At 40.4% G+C, this 18,782-nt stretch overlaps 1 protein-coding gene across 1 annotated transcript in view; it reads right to left on the minus strand.

The window, feature by feature from the left end:
• Positions 1-11,836, minus strand: part of BBC3 (BCL2 binding component 3) — an 82,997-nt gene extending 71,161 nt beyond the window's left edge. The window contains exons 1-2 of the mRNA XM_044090549.1: positions 11,604-11,836; positions 2,778-3,067 (exon numbers count right to left, since the gene is read on the minus strand). Coding sequence (XP_043946484.1) covers positions 2,778-3,067; positions 11,604-11,752 — 439 coding nt within the window. The 5' untranslated portion in view covers positions 11,753-11,836. The remainder of the gene's footprint in view (positions 1-2,777; positions 3,068-11,603) is intronic.
• Between the last annotated feature and the right edge of the window lie 6,946 nt (positions 11,837-18,782).

An 18,782-nucleotide genomic window follows, 5' to 3' on the forward strand; every position in this document is an offset into this window, starting at 1 on the left:
TCGTGTGTGCGTGTTCATAGGTTCATACTAGGCTATCTGCCCTCGGGCATTTATAAGCCTAGCCAGAGTGTGTTTGGCTTTCGCCACCCATTTTAAATCAATTTTGCTATGCCCTTTTTCGAGGTAAGTATACTGTGCCTCTGTCTAACAGTGACACAGAAGTAATACCCGGGGTAAACCTATGATCCCCCATCCACTCATCGAGATTCCTCTGGAAGAGAGTCAATGAGGGACTCTGCCTAACCTGGACTGGAATTTTATTCCAGAGTGAAGGGAGCCTCTGGGTTATGAATCTGTCCCTCCAGCATGTCCTATTTATTTCAGTGCTGAGGTTCAAGTCTCTCGAGCACGTAGCTCAATGGGATTTGGATTTTCTGAGGTGCAGCATGTCCATTAATGCCGGGTTGGACATGGCTTTATATGTCAGGCACAGATCGCCTCTGAGCAGGCAGTATGCCACTGAGTAGAGCTGGAGTTTTTTTAACCGGGCAGCATATGGCATCTGTTTGAGCCCTTTGATCCTCTTGGTGAGGTACTTTTGGGGTCTTTCCAGTTGCTGCAGGTGTCTGGTAAGGTACATCCCAAAAGGGGCATTGTACTCAATTATGGGCCTGATGAGGGATGAGTAAAGAGGCACGATGACCTCCCCTGATCTAGATGTGAATCCCTTCATGATTAGGTGGGCTATATAAAATGTTTTTCTAACCACTTTGGCCACGTGGTTGTCAAATGAGAGATTGCTATCAACTTGGGTCCCCAGGTCCCTAATTACTTCTTCCAGATTAATGGATTACCACCTATGTGGTAATTTGTGGGCACTTTGTTTTTGCCAAAGGGGATGACTATACACTTTTTGGCGTTTAGCTTGAGGCCATGGCTCTGGCACCAGTTGTCTGTTTCTATGAGGCCCTTTTGGAGGATGCTTGTGTCGGCTGGAGAGTTGATTATAGTGCCCAGTTTGCAGTCGTGTGTGTGTATGTGTATAAATATATATATCAACATAATATATACAGCTATAGATACAAATACAGTTAAAGATATGTATGTATATATATATATATATATATATATATATATATATATATATATATATATACACACATATATATATATATATATATATACATATATACATATATATATATATATATATATATATATATATATATATATATATATATATATATATATATATATATATATATATATATACATACATATATATATATATATATATATATATATATAGAGGAGATCTATACTGTCTGCTGAACAACTGTTTCACCGAAAGTGAAATGGCCGCGCATGCTTTCACGAAAGTGCCTTTCACCAAAAAAAGCACTTTTGTGATACTGTGCTAAAAAAAAAAAAAAAAAACCGCAGGGAAATGGATGTTGCTGAGATCGTAACACAGTGGGGATAAGGGAATATTCCCTTTTTCCCCACTGTAGTGCGATCTCAGAGTGAGAATATAAAAGTAGGGGGGGGTGAGGGATGCAGCCCCCACATGGGGGGTGCACCCTGTGTAAACGTGAATTCTATGTTTTTTTCAATTTTGTTATTTTTTTTTTGCACACTTTAGCGAAGGTGCTTTTACGGTGAAAAACACTTTCACTAAAATATTTTCGGTTGTTTTAGTTTTGGTGTTATGGGCATTCGGTAGATTGTCCTAGATCCATTTATATATATATATATATATATGTATATATATATATAAATATATATACATATATATATATATATATATATATACATATATATATATATATATATACATATATATATATATATACATATATATATATATATACACACACACACACACACACACACTCACGTGTGTCAGATGATCAGGTTTTCAGAAACTCGAAATTCATACAGACGAAATCATATGACTGAGTTTCCGAAAACTAAAAAAAACTACTTTTTTATATTTATGTAGGAGGGGGCAAGCCCCCCTACACCCCCCACACTCCCTGAAAATTATATAAATCAACTCCGAGATCACAATACAGTGAAGAAAAGGGTAAATTTCCCAAGCCTAGCTATACCACAATCTCCATTCAAAAGCTTTGAGTTTTCCAAAACAAGCTCATATGGTCTTGACCACATGAATTTCGAGTTTCTGAAAACTCAATGAACTGATGGGGAAAGATTTCTCTCTTTATGTCTATATATCTATCTATATATATATATATATATATATACACATACATACTCGTGTTGTTAGTTGCCAATGTAAGGTGATTTATATATACTGTAAAGTAAGTGAAAATAATACACAATAAATCAATATCAAATAATAATGTGAAAGACACAGATTTGTGACTGAAGGTAAATGAATGCATGATCTTGAAAGCACAAAACAAACAGTGATGAATAATACTGCAGAATTCCTACAATGTTTTATCAAAAGATATTAGCAAAAAAGTAGAAAAACAGTTCAAATGTTAAACTGTCTTGCCTTTCTTCAACAAATGTACATTTTCACACCATATTAGTAAAAATTAACAACAAACCATGTACACAACCATGAATGTTAATTTCCTTACTTATTCTGGCAACAATTCAACTTCCACAACTGACTCACTTGGCTGACTTTAAACAGCTACTTGTTTTAAAAGGCCCAACAGGTTACAAAGGCAAGACCTCATTTTTTTGTAAAAATTGTACAATAATCTCATTTTTTTTTTAGTCTGGCCTTACATTTTTTGTTAATGTTAAGTTGAATATCTCTGTAAATTTACTCTTGCTTATTTGGCTATAAATGGTCTCACCAGAGGAAAATCTGTTCCATGTCACATATGATTCGACAGATGGCAGACTGTGATGAGTGTCCATAGATGCCAAACGTGGATTATGACTGGTGTTGTTCCGTGGAAGATCACAGCACGTATACTGTGCATTAGGTTCATACATGTCCTCTCCCTGGCGTATGTTGTGAAGAACAGGTGAGCTCCCACTGCTACAAGGAGGCCTAGGTGAGAGTCCTTCAGTAGAGCAGTTTGCCCTCGCTTCAGAGTTGTGTTCCTGCAAAACTTCAGCCATTGGAAGGCCTTTCAGTTTTCTAAAAGAAAAAGAATACAAACACAGAGTTAGTACTATTCTCTATTAATAACACCTAATCTAGAAGTAAAACGAAGTATTTAAATGGTGAAACTGTGTCAGAACACCTGCTGGTATCCATGTTTTAAAATTAACAAGAAAACAAAAGGACCACTTAAATTTTTCCAGAGATCTACACTTTGTTTATGTTCCTTGAAGAGAATGGAACAGCAAGACATTAGCTAACCATACTTACAGTTACATTGCTATACTTTGTGGCAGCAAATTTCTTTACAATAAGTACAGGAGACAGCATTAACAACTACTGAAACATTTATATTGGCATTCTGTTCCCAGTACCTAAAGCCAAGAAACTATGCGTATCTCCTATAAAAATGATGTCTTGGTATGTCAGGGAGAGTATCCCAGAGTTCAGTCCTGTCTAATGTCTTTTTTCATCACATGGAATAAAAGGACCTTGAAGAGAAGCCGCCTTTTGCAGATCTCACTAAAAGTAGTAAGAGATACAGACCCCTAAATTACAGATGGGAAGGTAGGGCTCAGTTGAAAAAAGAACCCAGGTACTAGGTATATGCATACTCTCTAAAAATAAAACACATCTTGAGAATTAAAAGACAGTTGGCAGATGTGAAAAAGGCCCTGGAATAACCATGATGGATAATCTGTGACTTGCTTAACATTACAGCATAAATACAAAGACAGTCAGCAGGAAACCTGGAGGGCACAGGTTAAGCATTACTAGCCAAAGACTTTATGGGCTGTTGCTACTACACGAAGCAACTGCAGGGATCGTACCTAAAACAATTCATCCCGTTCAGATGGTCAAGACTCTATAAATCAACAGCCATCTCAGACAAAGGTGACAAGATCACAGCACATATGAAAACAGAGATGGGGGGGGGGGCTCTCACTATGAAAAAGATGGAAGCAAAGGGGAGAAAATGTTATTTGAGAAATACAAATCTCCACTACTACTTTTTAGTGTTTTCTTGTAAAGGTGCACCATGACATGGTTAAATGTGCACAAACTCACTGCTGCTATATCAAGTATCAAAATATGTTGCACAGAGATGTGCTAAAATGGTTTTCTTTAATATCCGATTACAACAGCAAAGAGGGAGTCAGAGAAAGATACTTGTCATGTAGTACGTTTTGTCAGTCGCATTCACAGCCCCACCCCGATAGCATATGGTAAAATGCACTGAAAATTAATCCATAACGCTTCTTTTTTCCACTTTTTTGCACATGGTGTCAGGGTATCACAACAACAGTTACCATCATTTACAACTAATGTTCCTACCTCTGTTTGGCTATATTCCTGATTATCCAATATCACTTGTCCCTGCATGTTCCTTTGATACAAGACATAACCTGCTTATTTTATTTAACTGAAACAACAATCCCAGTTTCATGACTCATGAGTAACCCAGCAATGATCTTCTCAGGGTCCAATAATAAGAGAGGTGTGACACAGGAACTGAGTCTGAGACTTGGCTGTACTTTACAGTCGCTATGACAACGCTGTACACTAGGAACTTTTACAAGACTAAAGTATAAAAATAAATATATAATTCAAATTCCTCTTATAGTCAAAGGGGAAAACTTCAACCCCTTCTAAACAAATGAAAGGTTATAAACAAAACAACGCTAGTGCCAGGAATGCCTCATTTGACTGTACCACAGCTTTTAAAGAAGGATAACCTGAGATTCAAACAGTCTTTCACAAAGCAGTATGCCCTGAGTAGCCAAGGCAAGAGCTGAATACTTCACGCAAAAGTTACAAAGTTACTTTTCAGCTCAGGGTACTGTGGACCTACCACATATACATGCGGTGGGGGCAGCAATTCACACTTCTGATAGTAAGAAAATGTACCATGGTTATTTCACTACCATGGGCACAGCAAAAAAAAAAAACACTTAAGATTAAGTAGTTTTAAACCACACTGGTAAAGTCTGCAATACATAACAATGAAAATCATGGTTGGTTACTCGCCACACTTTTCCCAAACATATGTTTCTCTACTATCAAAAAGCACACCATTAACAATGACAATAAGTGACTGGCTTGAGCTAAACTGGCTACCAACTTTGCCATAATGCTTGCATTTGTGAAGTTTGCAGCCCATGACCTCTGAGTAACAGATTCCATTTCCATAAACTGCATGAATGTCAAGTAATTGACTACTGTGGTAACAGATCAAAAGACAGACTTAACCCACATACATTCTCAAAAACATGAATAACAGCACAAACATAAGATAGGCATACTTCATAACTGTGGACAGCAACCTAGTCACAGAATTTAAATCATCACTGCTCCCTTACAGGAACAAGCTAGTTTCCTGCTGCATACCGTGTAAGCAAATTACTTCCCATGACCGAATGTCAGCCATCAGCCTGCAAACAGACACTTGTATTTTTGCAGGTCATACATTGTCATGAATTATCAAGGGCTGCATTTCACTCATTAAAGTGACTTAATTCTGTCAACTCACAAAGTGCTAGTAACCAAAAATATCAAAGAGATGGTGGGGCACCTTGGAATCTATTTCACATGCCATTATTGTCTGTCTGTAGACTACTTAATGTTGTGAGGTGCCATCCTATTTTACCACTGTCTTACAATGCTATCACCAACTTATTACTGTTTTAATGACAAAAACAGTGTTTTATTAAAAAGTCTACGAATTACATACAACACCTGTAACTTTCTGCACTAAGCCATGTACAGCTTGGCATTAGATTTGTAAACCTCCCAGTCTACAGAAAATCCTGCTACACTAACTTTTCCCAGAAGGTCATAGAAAGACCAAAGGTTATCATACATTGAGACAAGTTAGCACAGCTGTACTGCATTACCAATCCAATTCCCTAGGCTGATGAGGTATTGCAGCTCCAATGTTCAGTGACTACGTGCCAGGGTGGTTTTGTACTTTTTTATTCTACAATCACCATAGCAATACCATAACATTACACATACATAAGCTATAGAATGTCAGAGGGGAGTACCGTCATCTTATGCAGGCACATAAAAAAGCCAAAAAATAAAAATACATTCAGAAAATAAAAGTGTCGGATCTAATAGTACAGTAAAAAGAAGACATTTATACACCACATAACTGCTGAAATAAGCAGCTGGACATTTTGCTCATTACAAAAATAGTTTCCAAAGTGCTGCAATCTCATTAGCCATTGGCATTCCAACATATTAACTTAACTTGTTCCACCATGCACTGTTTGAATGGTGGGCAAAGTTTTCCTGACAGCATTCCTGACATAACTCATGCAGAATGACTGGCATAATGTAAACTGATTCAGCATTAGCAATCTTTGAACAGGTGCAGCAAGAACTGGAACTGTAATTCCAAGACTCGCCCTTCTGAACAAGAAAAAAAATACATGCTTAAACTTTCTCTTACAAAGTGTTTTACAGCAGCAATGAGGCACACCAAGAATTAAAAATTAGCAGTGGTTGCATTTGCACACGCCACACAGCCAGAGCTGACAGTGTGTAAATACATCACAATAGTTTACAGATAGACTCTTACTGGCTGTTCAGACACTATTACAGTATACAGTGGACTTTTACTGTGAACAGAAACTAGACATTCTCAAATTCTGCACAATATTTCCAAAGTTGCAAAGCTGCTAAAAATTGCAATTCCCTACCCAGCTCTATCAGAACTATTTCCAATCACATATCATTCAAAAAGTCTCTAAAACAGCATCTCTTAGCCCTATGGCAATGTACATGTGGCTACGACTACAGATCTTCCCCCCACCTGATCTCACTAACTTTTTTATCCCCTCTGCTTAACAGTTATGCAACTATCTCTTGCTGTCTTCACTCTACAGTGTCCAAAGCAGATAACATATTGTACTTTGTATATTTTGTATATAATGTACACTGCCTTTGTTACTCTAGCTAGAAATTTATGATAAGATTATATGTCTGATTTTAAGTCGTTATCTCTTTATGTATGTAGAAAATGTGTTTGTACTTAAATTTCTTTTGTATGTGGAGCTTTTCTCCCCGGGCCTCCACTGAAAATGGGCACTTTTTGGCCCGGTGGGCCATCCCAGTAAACAAATGCAAATAAATATATAATAAAATATTTCAAAGCATATGGTTATGATACCAAACTCAGGTTTAACAGCATCTGAAACCTGTACAAGCTATGTGAGCAACAGGCAAGAGCAAAATCAACTCACTTACACATCAAAGGTGACTTCTAGAAGGCAAAAACAATGTGGTAAAGAAAAAAAAAATAACAATTAACTGCATGATTAAATATGTTAAAGTGTGGGACACCTTGTCATAGGCTCCAATCATATTTCCGAGTAAGACAGTGTGTGTGTGTTACTCAGCAAATCAGACCATGATGAAATGTCCTACATTCACAAATTTTCCTAAAAAAAAACGCTACAACATCAAATCTTACTGTGAGAGGCTGGCCCCTCCCTCAACAAACAGGTCAACAGAAATCCATGTTTTAATGGATGCCTGATGTACCAGTCAGTGTATTAACTACTCACAAGCTCAGTCCCAGTATGTATAACTACTGTTAACTGTACATCATGCACTATGACGCACCTTACTGACATTACAAAAAACATTCAATGAAGTTCAGTCTTAAAACCACACTGCCCTGTATATTAGTATTACACTCCCGAAAGATGTCATAAAGCACAACTCAGCTACTTTAAATGTGTCCTCAAATGAATACCGAAGAAAATAAAAACAGAAGCAGAAAGGTCTGTTAAAGACAATGAACTGATATTCTCAGATTAATATTGTAGAAAATAAAACAAATGCAGATGACCAAGCAGTGAACTCACATGCAACACCCGTCATAGTTACAACACAGACTGTAAATAATCATTTGTATAAATTACAAAACAAAATGTACGCACCCGTTTTATAATAGTATACAATAACAACTATAAATAGTGTGCTGGCTTGTTATCACTTTGCAATTATGAACTCAAGTGTAATTACCGCTTCACACAGGTTACAAATATTTAACAAGCTGTAAGTAAATGCAAACCAAGAAAGACCACTATAACTGCTCTACGGTCGCTAGCCTAGTAACCTCCTATGAACTTTGGTAGTCACACCTGTGCATATACAGTATGGCTACAGTCTGAACACATCCACAGCTGTCCAAAAGATGGTACCAAATATACGAATTTGAGGGGAAAGAGGTTTGCATAATGATTAAGGTATTCGCCTCATACACCGAAAATACAAGGTTTGACTCCAGTATTGAGTTACTTACTGGTCCTTCAGGGCAGTTAACATAGCATGAACCTATGAAAAGGGGTGGAGCACTTTTTCAGTTTCTCATTGAGAACCCAATGAACATTATGTACAGGAAAGAAATGAGACTATTAAAATCAAGATTTTTTACTAACCATAACGCTCCAGTACTTTCTTACAAGTCTATCATTGTAGAACTAACCTCCACCAAACATGAACAGCTATACTAATACTTTTAGCTGAGCTCGAGTTTCCATAGCTCTCGAGCTCTAGTAATGGATGGGGGGGGGGGTCAAAGCCTCAGAAATATGAACAGATTTTAAATATTGGTCTTAGAAAGTTGCTAGAATAAAAGGGCTTGTATTGCCATGCATTTTTTTAAGAATATGAAGTCTGAAACTCAAATGCTTGTTATTATTTAGTGAATTCAGTCCTAATTGATTTGCCAAAAATTTACAGAAAACCACAAATTTTATGAGGAACAGACCCAAAATGTGAGGTAAAAATCTGGACAGTTGAGAGGTATGCTTTCCCATCATGACAACATCAACAAGGGAAAGTACACCACTTCTGCACCTGAACCACTGAATGTGAATGACAAACGTATGTGCCGATAACATTTGAAGGGGCTCTTCTCGTCTGTCGTAAACCTACAAGATTAACCTTAAGTGATCCGCCTTGTATGTCCATCAAGAGCAGATTATACTCACTGAGAATAAAGGACTGCCTGCATTTGCCAAGCTACAGTAATGTAACTGGTTGTTGAAAAGAAGGGTCTATTAACAATGCTGAGGTCCGCCAATGGTTATTACCCTGCGTGCCACCTCCCCACCCCCTCCTCCAGCAGTCACACACATACACACACACACATACACACCACTGGTGGGGCCCCCAGAACTATAATGGCGACCTTGTGGCAGCTTTAAACTGTACGCGACCTTAAAGAGACAAGCACGAAGCCGTCACACACTTTCCCACTACTACAGCCTATAGCGTGAGTGTGCGTGCGCGTGTTATGTTTTCCTTCACAGCACACTGCAGCAGCCGCGCGATCTGTCAGCTCCGGCAGGTGTCGATGTCGAGCGAAGCCTTACTAATGTTTGTAAACAAAGACAGGCGGCAAGGCTGCGACGGCACTGTCTGCCAAACTCTACGGCGAATCACGAGTCGTCTTACAAAGTAGGTATGACGACAGCCATGCAAAGAAAACAGGAACTGCGGGAAAGGATCGGCTGTCGTTCCCGCCATCGTAGATTAGCGGACCGGGGCAGTAACCTCGCACTGTTCGGTTTCTACTACTGCAGAAACTGTTACGGGATTGCTCTGTAATACTGGTATGGCCCAATGATAACACAACTTTCAACAGAAAGCTTGACCCTATGACAGTACATTATAAATAACTAACGAAGAGAGAGGGAACTTCTGACCATTAGTTTGCATTTATTAATTAGACTCTCTATAGCTCACGGAACAAAATACCCCAGTGCATGCATGTCTCCCGCTCTAGTAAATAACACTTCGTGAATGGTGGGGGGCACTCAAGCCACACTTACCCGGTTACCACATATATAAAATCAAAATATTACAGTACACCAACAGATTGACAAGGGTGGTGTGACAGAGTGTACGAAGTGGGCAGTTGTGAAAACACCTGAAGACAACCAATAACTAAGCAAACGGGCTAAGAAGCGGACATACAGGGCAGGGCCACGTTGGTCATTCAGTTATCTGTCACCTGCCTCTGCAGTCCCCAGAATATTCAACCCCTCCCCAAATAATTTCAAGGAATACAAAACACAGGGCTCCAAACCTCTTATCTGCATTTTCTGAAGCGTCCTGATTTGACTCTGATTTGAATATTCAACCCCCTCCCCAAATGATTTCAAGGAATACAAAACACAGGGCTCCAAACCTCTTATCTGCATTTTCTGAAGCGTTCTGATTTGTACTCCATTCCTTCTAATATTTCCGATTTCGGGACGGAACAGCGATGACACTGACTAAGGTAAACAAGTAACGCCAGACAGAGCTAAAGACCCCTAATTCTTACACGAAATACAAACCCAGTTTACTCTATCAAGGTACAGTGGGAATAACATCGGTGTTGAAAAGTAGCATTAATTTAAGTATGCACCAATTTAAGTCACTTGTCCCCGACTACTTAGGGGGGTTATCTCTGATTTCTGAGGTAAAATGTGAAAAGGTATGCCGTGCACGGTGACTTGTTTGTGAGTGCATTGGGGTAAATAAACGCAGCACAGTTCCAGCAGCTTGACTCTCAGTAACAGCTTACTCAAAGGTGGTGAGATATGTGGGTCTTCCAGGAAAACATAAGGTAACGCGAAAGCTAGTCCAACATTGAAAACAAGACCATCAGGCAAGGTTAGATGTTGACAACTGTGTGCCTCAGTTAAAGGTGTTCAATGTTTCACGAATTCACGTCTAAAAACGAGGAAAACATCAATTGCTGCACTCACTTTTTCAGAAAGTTGTAGGTCCTCTGAGGTTGCAGTGCTCACTTTCGCGTCAGCCACACAGCCTTATTCGATAGTATTATATATGTATAATTTAACGAGGTAAAAGTTCAGTGTTTAATGGGAACAAGTTCATTTTGACAGACAGAGCTAACACTGCACACCATCCACTTACCAGGACCCAAAGAGAAGTACCTCACAATTAGGATACGACTGTAAAGTTACTCCACAGAGCATAAAGTATGCTGATAATGTTTACCCAAGTGCACGAAGGAAGCACCCAATTCCTCGTAACTTGAGGCAAAGATGGAAAAGAGTGAGGGGTTTCGATACGGTCTGAAACCCAAAATGCACGAATGTCTACACAAAGTGACTAGAAAACGATATGCTGCAAGTCACTGCAGCCCTGTCACACAATTCTGCAACCTTAGGATGCCAGGTTTTATGGAACCAACCCGTAGTTGCTTCAAGACTGCTCTTTACAAGAGTATGTTCATGTTAAATAAAGAAAGCCACCGCCTTCAGAAATGCCAGAAAACTATAGATATAATCACCTTCCAGGACTTTGAAGACAGGTCCTAGTTCACAAAATTGAGGTGTACAGCCAGGTAACGGACCCTTCACCTTGTCGAAAACACTGATTTTCCAATAACAGTGTTATTACAATAAACCGTCTTGACGTTCATGCAACTGACAGAAGTTTTAACAATTAAGTTTGCAAGCCCGACAACACATCTGTGGAGAAAAATCAGTGATGTATGAATGATGATGTCCTTCACCAAGTATAACTCCTACTCACTCACCGTCTTGAATGCACCGTATGTCTGTTGCTCTTTTTTGCTCTACTCTGCCTGCTGCAGCTCGAGCCCTGTGTCGCTCGTGATTCTACAGTCGCCCGGTAGCACGGATTGTCCTGAACGTCGCTCTCACTGTTTTCTATTTCATATCTCATTTCACTATGAACAACCCCATCCCTCGACTCGCGCTTCTCCAGACTTGTTATTGTCCCGCCCCTCAAGTGATGTCAGCACTACTGTGGCCTGACAAGTCAGGACTTGTGCCTGTAGTAACAGAAACTGCTGCGGTAGACGCGGAGCATTGGCCGTACTAGAGTCGTCTGAGGACACAAAGCAGAAGTTAGTTCGCCTCCCTTTTTGTCTTAGTGTCGCTATAACAGGACGTACGGAAAGGAGGCTACTGTAGTATTTATTTACTATGCCACACTGTATACGGTTGTATCTCTGTTCAAACAGCAATTTTCATACCCTATTTGATACAACACGTAACTCTTCAGATGGTCCAAAAACACATTTCTCCATCGTCCAGATAATGTTTTAATTGTCAACCCACGAAATGATTCTGTGCCTGCAAAAAGCTTATTAATAGCGGGTGTGGGTGTATTTTTTCAGTTCCGGATTATGTTGACAGCCCTGCTTGAGTACCAACAGCACATCTTGTACTATAAAATGACTTTTTATCAATAAACCATCCAGCATTTATCTTCTGGAATTTCTGCAGCTGTCGCTAAAGTGTAGAAATGTTGTTGAAATACGGTTAGGGCTTTCACTACTCCCTGCGGTCAGAGTTGGTGTGTTTTTATCTGCAGTTGTTATCTGGGAAATTCCAGCCAGGCAGAGCACTTTTTCATTGGTGGACTAGTGAGAAAAGCTTCAAGACAACAACAGTTAGCATGTTAGACACCTAATACAGCTGATTGCATATATACAGAGGGCAATAGGAATGAGAAAAATAGCACACCGACACAATATTTATTTATGTATTTTATTTATTTATTTTTGTTAACCAAGTAGGGCACTGCCAATTACTAGGTTACATCTCAACTGTCACTGGATTTAGCAAGTATTTTTGTTATGTCCCTGTTAAGTTTTGAGTTTCTGGTGAATTGAGGATTACTATCAGTGAATGATGTCATAACTTAAGATTTTGGTGTTAAGAAAATGCACGACTATGCAAAAACGTGTAGTTGTGCTAAAATGTAAAGTGAATTAGAGTAATATTTAAATATTGCCCTTGGTTTGGGGTCTGTCCTCCTATTATTTTTTGTCTTTGTCCCTGATTATTGAGCAAAGAGGTTGAGAGCTGTGCTGATCCTGAAACTGGTTATCTGTGATCAATTTTCTACCCCTTTAAACAAACTTAAAAAAAACATGAAAACAAAGTAACTATCTTTAACTAGTGCTAGTGTGGAGTTAATAGTTAGTCATAGCAGTTATATACAAATTGCTGAGACAGTGAAGTTTTACTGCAAACTTGCCAGGCTATATAATACATTAATAAAGAAACACAAAATTATTATTTTTAAGCTCATAGTAAGATTTAGCAAAGTATTTATAGTTGTTGCACTTTGGAGTAGCAGGATTTTATGCTGGCTGTGCCTCAGCATGGCACAGATGTGATTCACAGACAAGCAGCTGCACTTAGGCACAACTTAACCTTTTAGACCGGAAAAACTTAAGTTACCTACTTTCACATCTAACTTCTCTAGTGTACACTGCAGTGTTTAGGATAAACTATTTTTTTTTCATCTTACCATTAAACATCCCTGTGACTAGTACTTGCTCTAATACCTGCTGGAAAGCACTAGGAAGCCTTAAACTGATACAAGCACTCAACTCTCCTTGTTAATAAGGAGAAATTAATCATAGGTACTAAGCCTATAATTGTAAAGTAGCTTGCTAAGGTAAGTGAAAACAGCTCCTGTACTTTACAAAAAAAGCACCAAACCAGGCATGTCCAAGGGTCAGCTTCCAGTGATTTCTCCTGTCTACCTGGTGAATCTGAGAACACTGGGGCAATGCAGCAATTGTCTCATGTACACAGACAACCCTCTCCTCCTACCACCCAACACTACAACCTGTGAGAGATGCACTTACATAGCCAAACAGGAAGCAAAGCTCTGTCCACCCAAGATTGTGCTAGACAGTCAAGAGGAGAAGGTTAACACCCGCACTACACCTCAAGCAACACATAGCCCTTCTAAACCCACACCACCAACACCCACACATAGCAACACTAAATCCACATATGCGGAGGCCCTTAACTGTAACCTGCCCAAGCAACAAGGACCTCTGAAGCTGAAAAGCAAGCAAACACCAATCACAACCAAAGTGTCACATAGCTCACAACACCAGTGTGCCACCCAGCAACAGCCCCTAAGACAAGACAATGTACCTAACACTTTAGTCATAGGTGACTCTATAGTCAGGCACACTGATGTCCCACTCACCAGGCTGAACAAGGAGAAAATTACAGTCAGCTGCCTGTCGAGTGCAAGAATCCGCCACATAACACATGCACTCAAGTCACTCAACAACAAGTGCAAATATGACTCTGTCATTGTCCATGTTGGAGTGAATGACTTGAGATGTACCTCCTTGGACTATATGAAAAGAGACATGAAAGAGCTCTTGGATCATGTGACCCAGCCCTGAGTAGCATCCTGCCTTCGCCCAGAATGATACCACAATATAAGGACAAAAAGATTGACTTCAACAATTGGCTAAGCTTCTGGTGTCATTCAAAGGGGGTCCAGTATCTGTCTGCCTGGGATGACATGCTCGAAAGACCACAATGTTTTGCCAGTGATGATCTGCATCTGTCGCCCCTGGTATTCAGGTTACTGGCTAAGGCTCTTGCCACCCCTATAGTGCCTATTTTAGGCAAAGTTCAAAGGACAAAACCACCACTGTAATAGGTACAAACATGCAAAATCTGAAGGTAATGCTACTCAATGCTAGAAGTCTAAACCTCAAAATGCACTCTCTTGAGGCACTCCTAAAAATGGAGAACATCAATATTTGTGCAGTAACTGAGACCTGGTTCAAGGCTCCAGAGAGCACCCCTGCAATACCAGGCTACAACTCTTACCACACTTTTCGGCCACCAAACTAGAATCGAAACATTAAAGGTGGAGGAGTGTCCATACTCACCAAGGATATTCACACCACCAGGGTAGTTGCCCAACACAATGTGTCTGAAATTCTCCAGGTGCAACTAACACTAGGTAAAACTGCAATCCAAATTGTAGCTTGCTACAGATCCCCCACCATGCCCCAAGATTCTCACTACACCTTTCTAAACATACTGGAAAATATTAAAATACAACCAAACACCCTAATACTGGGTGACTTCAACTGCCCTGCCATTAACTGGGAAAACTACTCGCGTACCAACACCTTTATCCAACGGTTCTTGGAATTCATAAATTCCAACGCCCTGGATCAACTAATCCATTGTCCCACCAGAGGCTCCAATACCCTAGACCTGGTCATTACTAACATGGGAAATCGATGTTCCACACCTATGGTCACCCCCTTGTTGGTCAGGTCACACCATAAGCTAATCACCCTTAACATCCACATCCCACCCCCTCCCCCCAGTAAGGAACCCTCCATAAAAAGTTCTCCAAAGCCAACTTCATGCTACTCAAGTCAGAAGTGACAAACTTCATGACACCCATGCAGATGGGAACTGAAAGGTCAACTGCTGAATCCTACACTAAGGCACTGTACGAGCACATCCACTCATGCATGAATCGTGCCATCCCAAATAGAACCAAGATGCTCTCTGCCAAAAATATCAAGCCATTCTGGTAGTCCCCTGCCATAAACAAACTTTACAACAAAAGGAAGAAACTGTTGCAGAAAAGAGAAAAATCCCAGGTTGCAAAAAACTCCCTTACCAGCCTCAGTAAGAAGCTGAGATCCCTCATAAAATCCTCCAAAGCTAGTTACGAAAATAACATTGCCAAAGATTCCAAAGACAACCACAAGGCATTCTATAACTATGTCAAGAATCTAAATGGCAGTGCTCAGATCTGCTCTGAACTACAACAGAATGGCATTAAATATACTGATCCCAAGGATATTGCCAGTATCCTGGCAGATTGATTCATTGCCACTTCACCCCCCTCTCACACCCTAAATGGGCCATCTCAATACTGGAAGATTGCCAAATTCTGGTAATAATGGCCACACAGGTAAAAAACGCACTCTCCAAAGCTAAGAATACAGCATCCATGGGACCAGATGACATACCGGGCTGTGTACTACATGAACTACAAAATGAACTGGCACCTCACCTAAGTGTCATGTTTAATCATAGCCTCACCTCAGGCTTCGTGGCCACTGAGTGGTGCACAGCTACAGTCATCCCACTCCACAAGGGGGGATCCACCTTGTATCCCAGGAACTACCGCCCCATTAGTCTGATGAGCCTGATCTGCAAAGCCATGGAACGTATTATCATGGAACTTCTAAACAAAGACATTGGCAACCTTCAAACACTGGACCCCACCCAGTTTGGGTTTGTGAAGGGCCAATCTTGTCTCCTGAACCTGATTGACTTGTTCGAATCAGTCTCCAGAGCTGTGAACAAGGGTAAGGCAGTCCACACAGCCTATCTGGACCTCGCCAAGGCTTTTGACACCATCCCCCAATCTGGAATCATAGATAAACTTACTAAGCTAGGCATTAATCCCTACAGCACTCAATGGGTTGCCAACTGGCTTACTGACAGAACCCACACTGTAAAAGTAGCTGACTCCAAATCCAGCTCCAGACAAGTGACAAGTGGAGTACCTCAGGGTTTAGTCCTGGAACCACTCTTGTTTGGCATCTACTTCTCTGAAGTACAGGCCAATACTAAAGGACTCTGGCTAACAAAGTTCACAGATGACTGCAAACTTGGAGCCATTACTGAATCTCCAAATGATGTGAATACTCTACAAAAGGGCCTTACAGAAACAGATGCTTGGTGCCAGACACATGGGCTCAAGCTCAATGCCAAGAAATGTATAGTTATCCCCTTTGGGAAAAAACATGTACCCGTGAATTACCACATAGGTGGCAGTACACTAAATACCGAAAGTGTGATAAGAGACTTAGGGACACAGGTGGACATTGGTCTCACCTTCGATAACCACATCGCCACAACAGTCAGGAAATCCTTCTATTTGGCACACCTCATCACTAAGGGCTTTTCATCCAGAAAAAAGGAGGTCATTGTCCCACTGTACTCATCCCTCATTAGACCCATTATAGAATACGATGCCCCATTTGGTATGTACCTCTCAAGACACCTGCAACAACTGGAAAGGCCACAGAAATACCTCACTAAAAGAATCACAGGCCTAAAGCAGATGCCTTATGCTGATCATCTTAAAAACTCCAGCTATACTCTGTCGCATATCATCTACTCAGAGGCAATCATTGCTTAACATACAAGGCCATGTCAAACCCAGAGCTGTTGGACATGCTACACTTAAAGAAATCCCAGTCCCTCAGAGCCACACACTCCAGGGATCTAAACCTTGTCATCACAATAAACAAAACATGCTGGAGGGATAGGTTCCTGACCCAAAGACTCCCCAGACTCTGGAATAGACTCCCCATACATGTCAAGCAGAGTGCCTCTTTGGCCCTTTTCAAAAGGAACCTTGACGACTGGATGAGAAAAAGGAAATTCACCCCGGGGATCACGTCAGTCGCCCTGCTAGACAGGGGTCCAGGAAGTAAATAGCGTGGGAAGAAATAGCCAGGAATTGTTATGGATTGGCTTGTATAGGCCCTAGGGCCAATAGCCTAGTACCAACCTATGAACCTATATGTTGAGTAAAAACATATGCAAATAAGGCTATACTGACATGTAAATGAGGAGTGTTGCTAATTCTGCAACTATCTTATGTGTGAATCAGTCACTTCTTTATGCAGTGCCAGTGGTGTAACTCACCTGTACTGGAGAATGTTGTTGGTTATATTCTCTCAGCAGGTGCTGCACTCCTGAGTTTATCATCATTTGGATGAGATAAACCAAGGCCCCATCTGCCTGAGCTAATGGTATCTTAGGTGGATGTAAAAAATCCCATGGCACCTATTGAAAAGAGTAGGGGAAGCTCCCTGATGTTGTGGCCAAAGTTCCCCTAGTGAATATAAGTACTACCGTGGGTCTCCCATGAAAAGAGGCTACTAATCTGATTAACAAGGGATAAATCAGTTTTTTGATGATATGTGCAAACATACTATAACAGGTGAAGTTGCACTTTTTCTATCTACTTTACAATCAGCAAATATGCTTGCTGTAGTTGCTAGCTTTGCTATGTCCCACTGTGAACTGCTTGTTTTGAACATGCAAAAAATGCAGACCTCCAGCAGCACTTACTGGCTGAGAAAGAGCATGTATAGACAACGACTGAATCATTTTAACTTGCTCACCAAGTAATTCTTGATAGATTTAGAGTTACCAGGATATAGTATGGACTTTAGTGAGTATGGCCCACAGATGAGGACTGGGGGATCTATGGTTTTCATATATCTGTGGATATCAGTGTAATGTATAGCCCTCAATGTAAATGTCTATGAAGTACTTGGTACAATAGACTGCACCCTTGTTGCCATTGGGGGCCCCATTTGGACCATGATGGAAGCAGTATTGAAACAAGCAGGGTTATTATTCAATTAACTGCCAGTAAGTGTGTGCTGCATTGGGTCACATCATTAATGTCTCAGCCCAGCATCCTGGAAGTACTCATGATTCTCTCATCTGGCACACAAGCTCACTCTACAGCCTCTTCCTGCAGGGTAGGATACCCCGTGGTCACCTTGTTGATAAGTGCAACCTTTTTCTATTTATAGCAGTGCCTATAGGTACACTTTGGAGAATGTATTGTTTAGTAGTAAGCCCCTCTTCTTTTGTTGTGTCACTTCCCTTTTTCTTTTATTGGTGATGCAGGCTATCCACTTGAACCTTGGCTACTGATACAAGTCCATAAACCTAGGGGAGTGGCTGAGGAATGCTTTATCACTATCCTGTCCTAGACCTCTATTGCCATTGAGTGAGTGTCTGGTTTGTTAAAAGCCCATTTCCATTGCTTGGATTAGTTTGTGTATGGCCTGCAGTATGACCCTTTTACTGCATGCATGCATGATGTTTAACACATGTTACATTCTGCACTTCAAGATTGT

Source organism: Protopterus annectens, chromosome 1.part0 (assembly GCF_019279795.1).
Source record: "Protopterus annectens isolate FY-2018-M chromosome 1.part0, PAN1.0, whole genome shotgun sequence".
Taxonomy (NCBI): Eukaryota; Metazoa; Chordata; order Ceratodontiformes; family Protopteridae; genus Protopterus; species Protopterus annectens.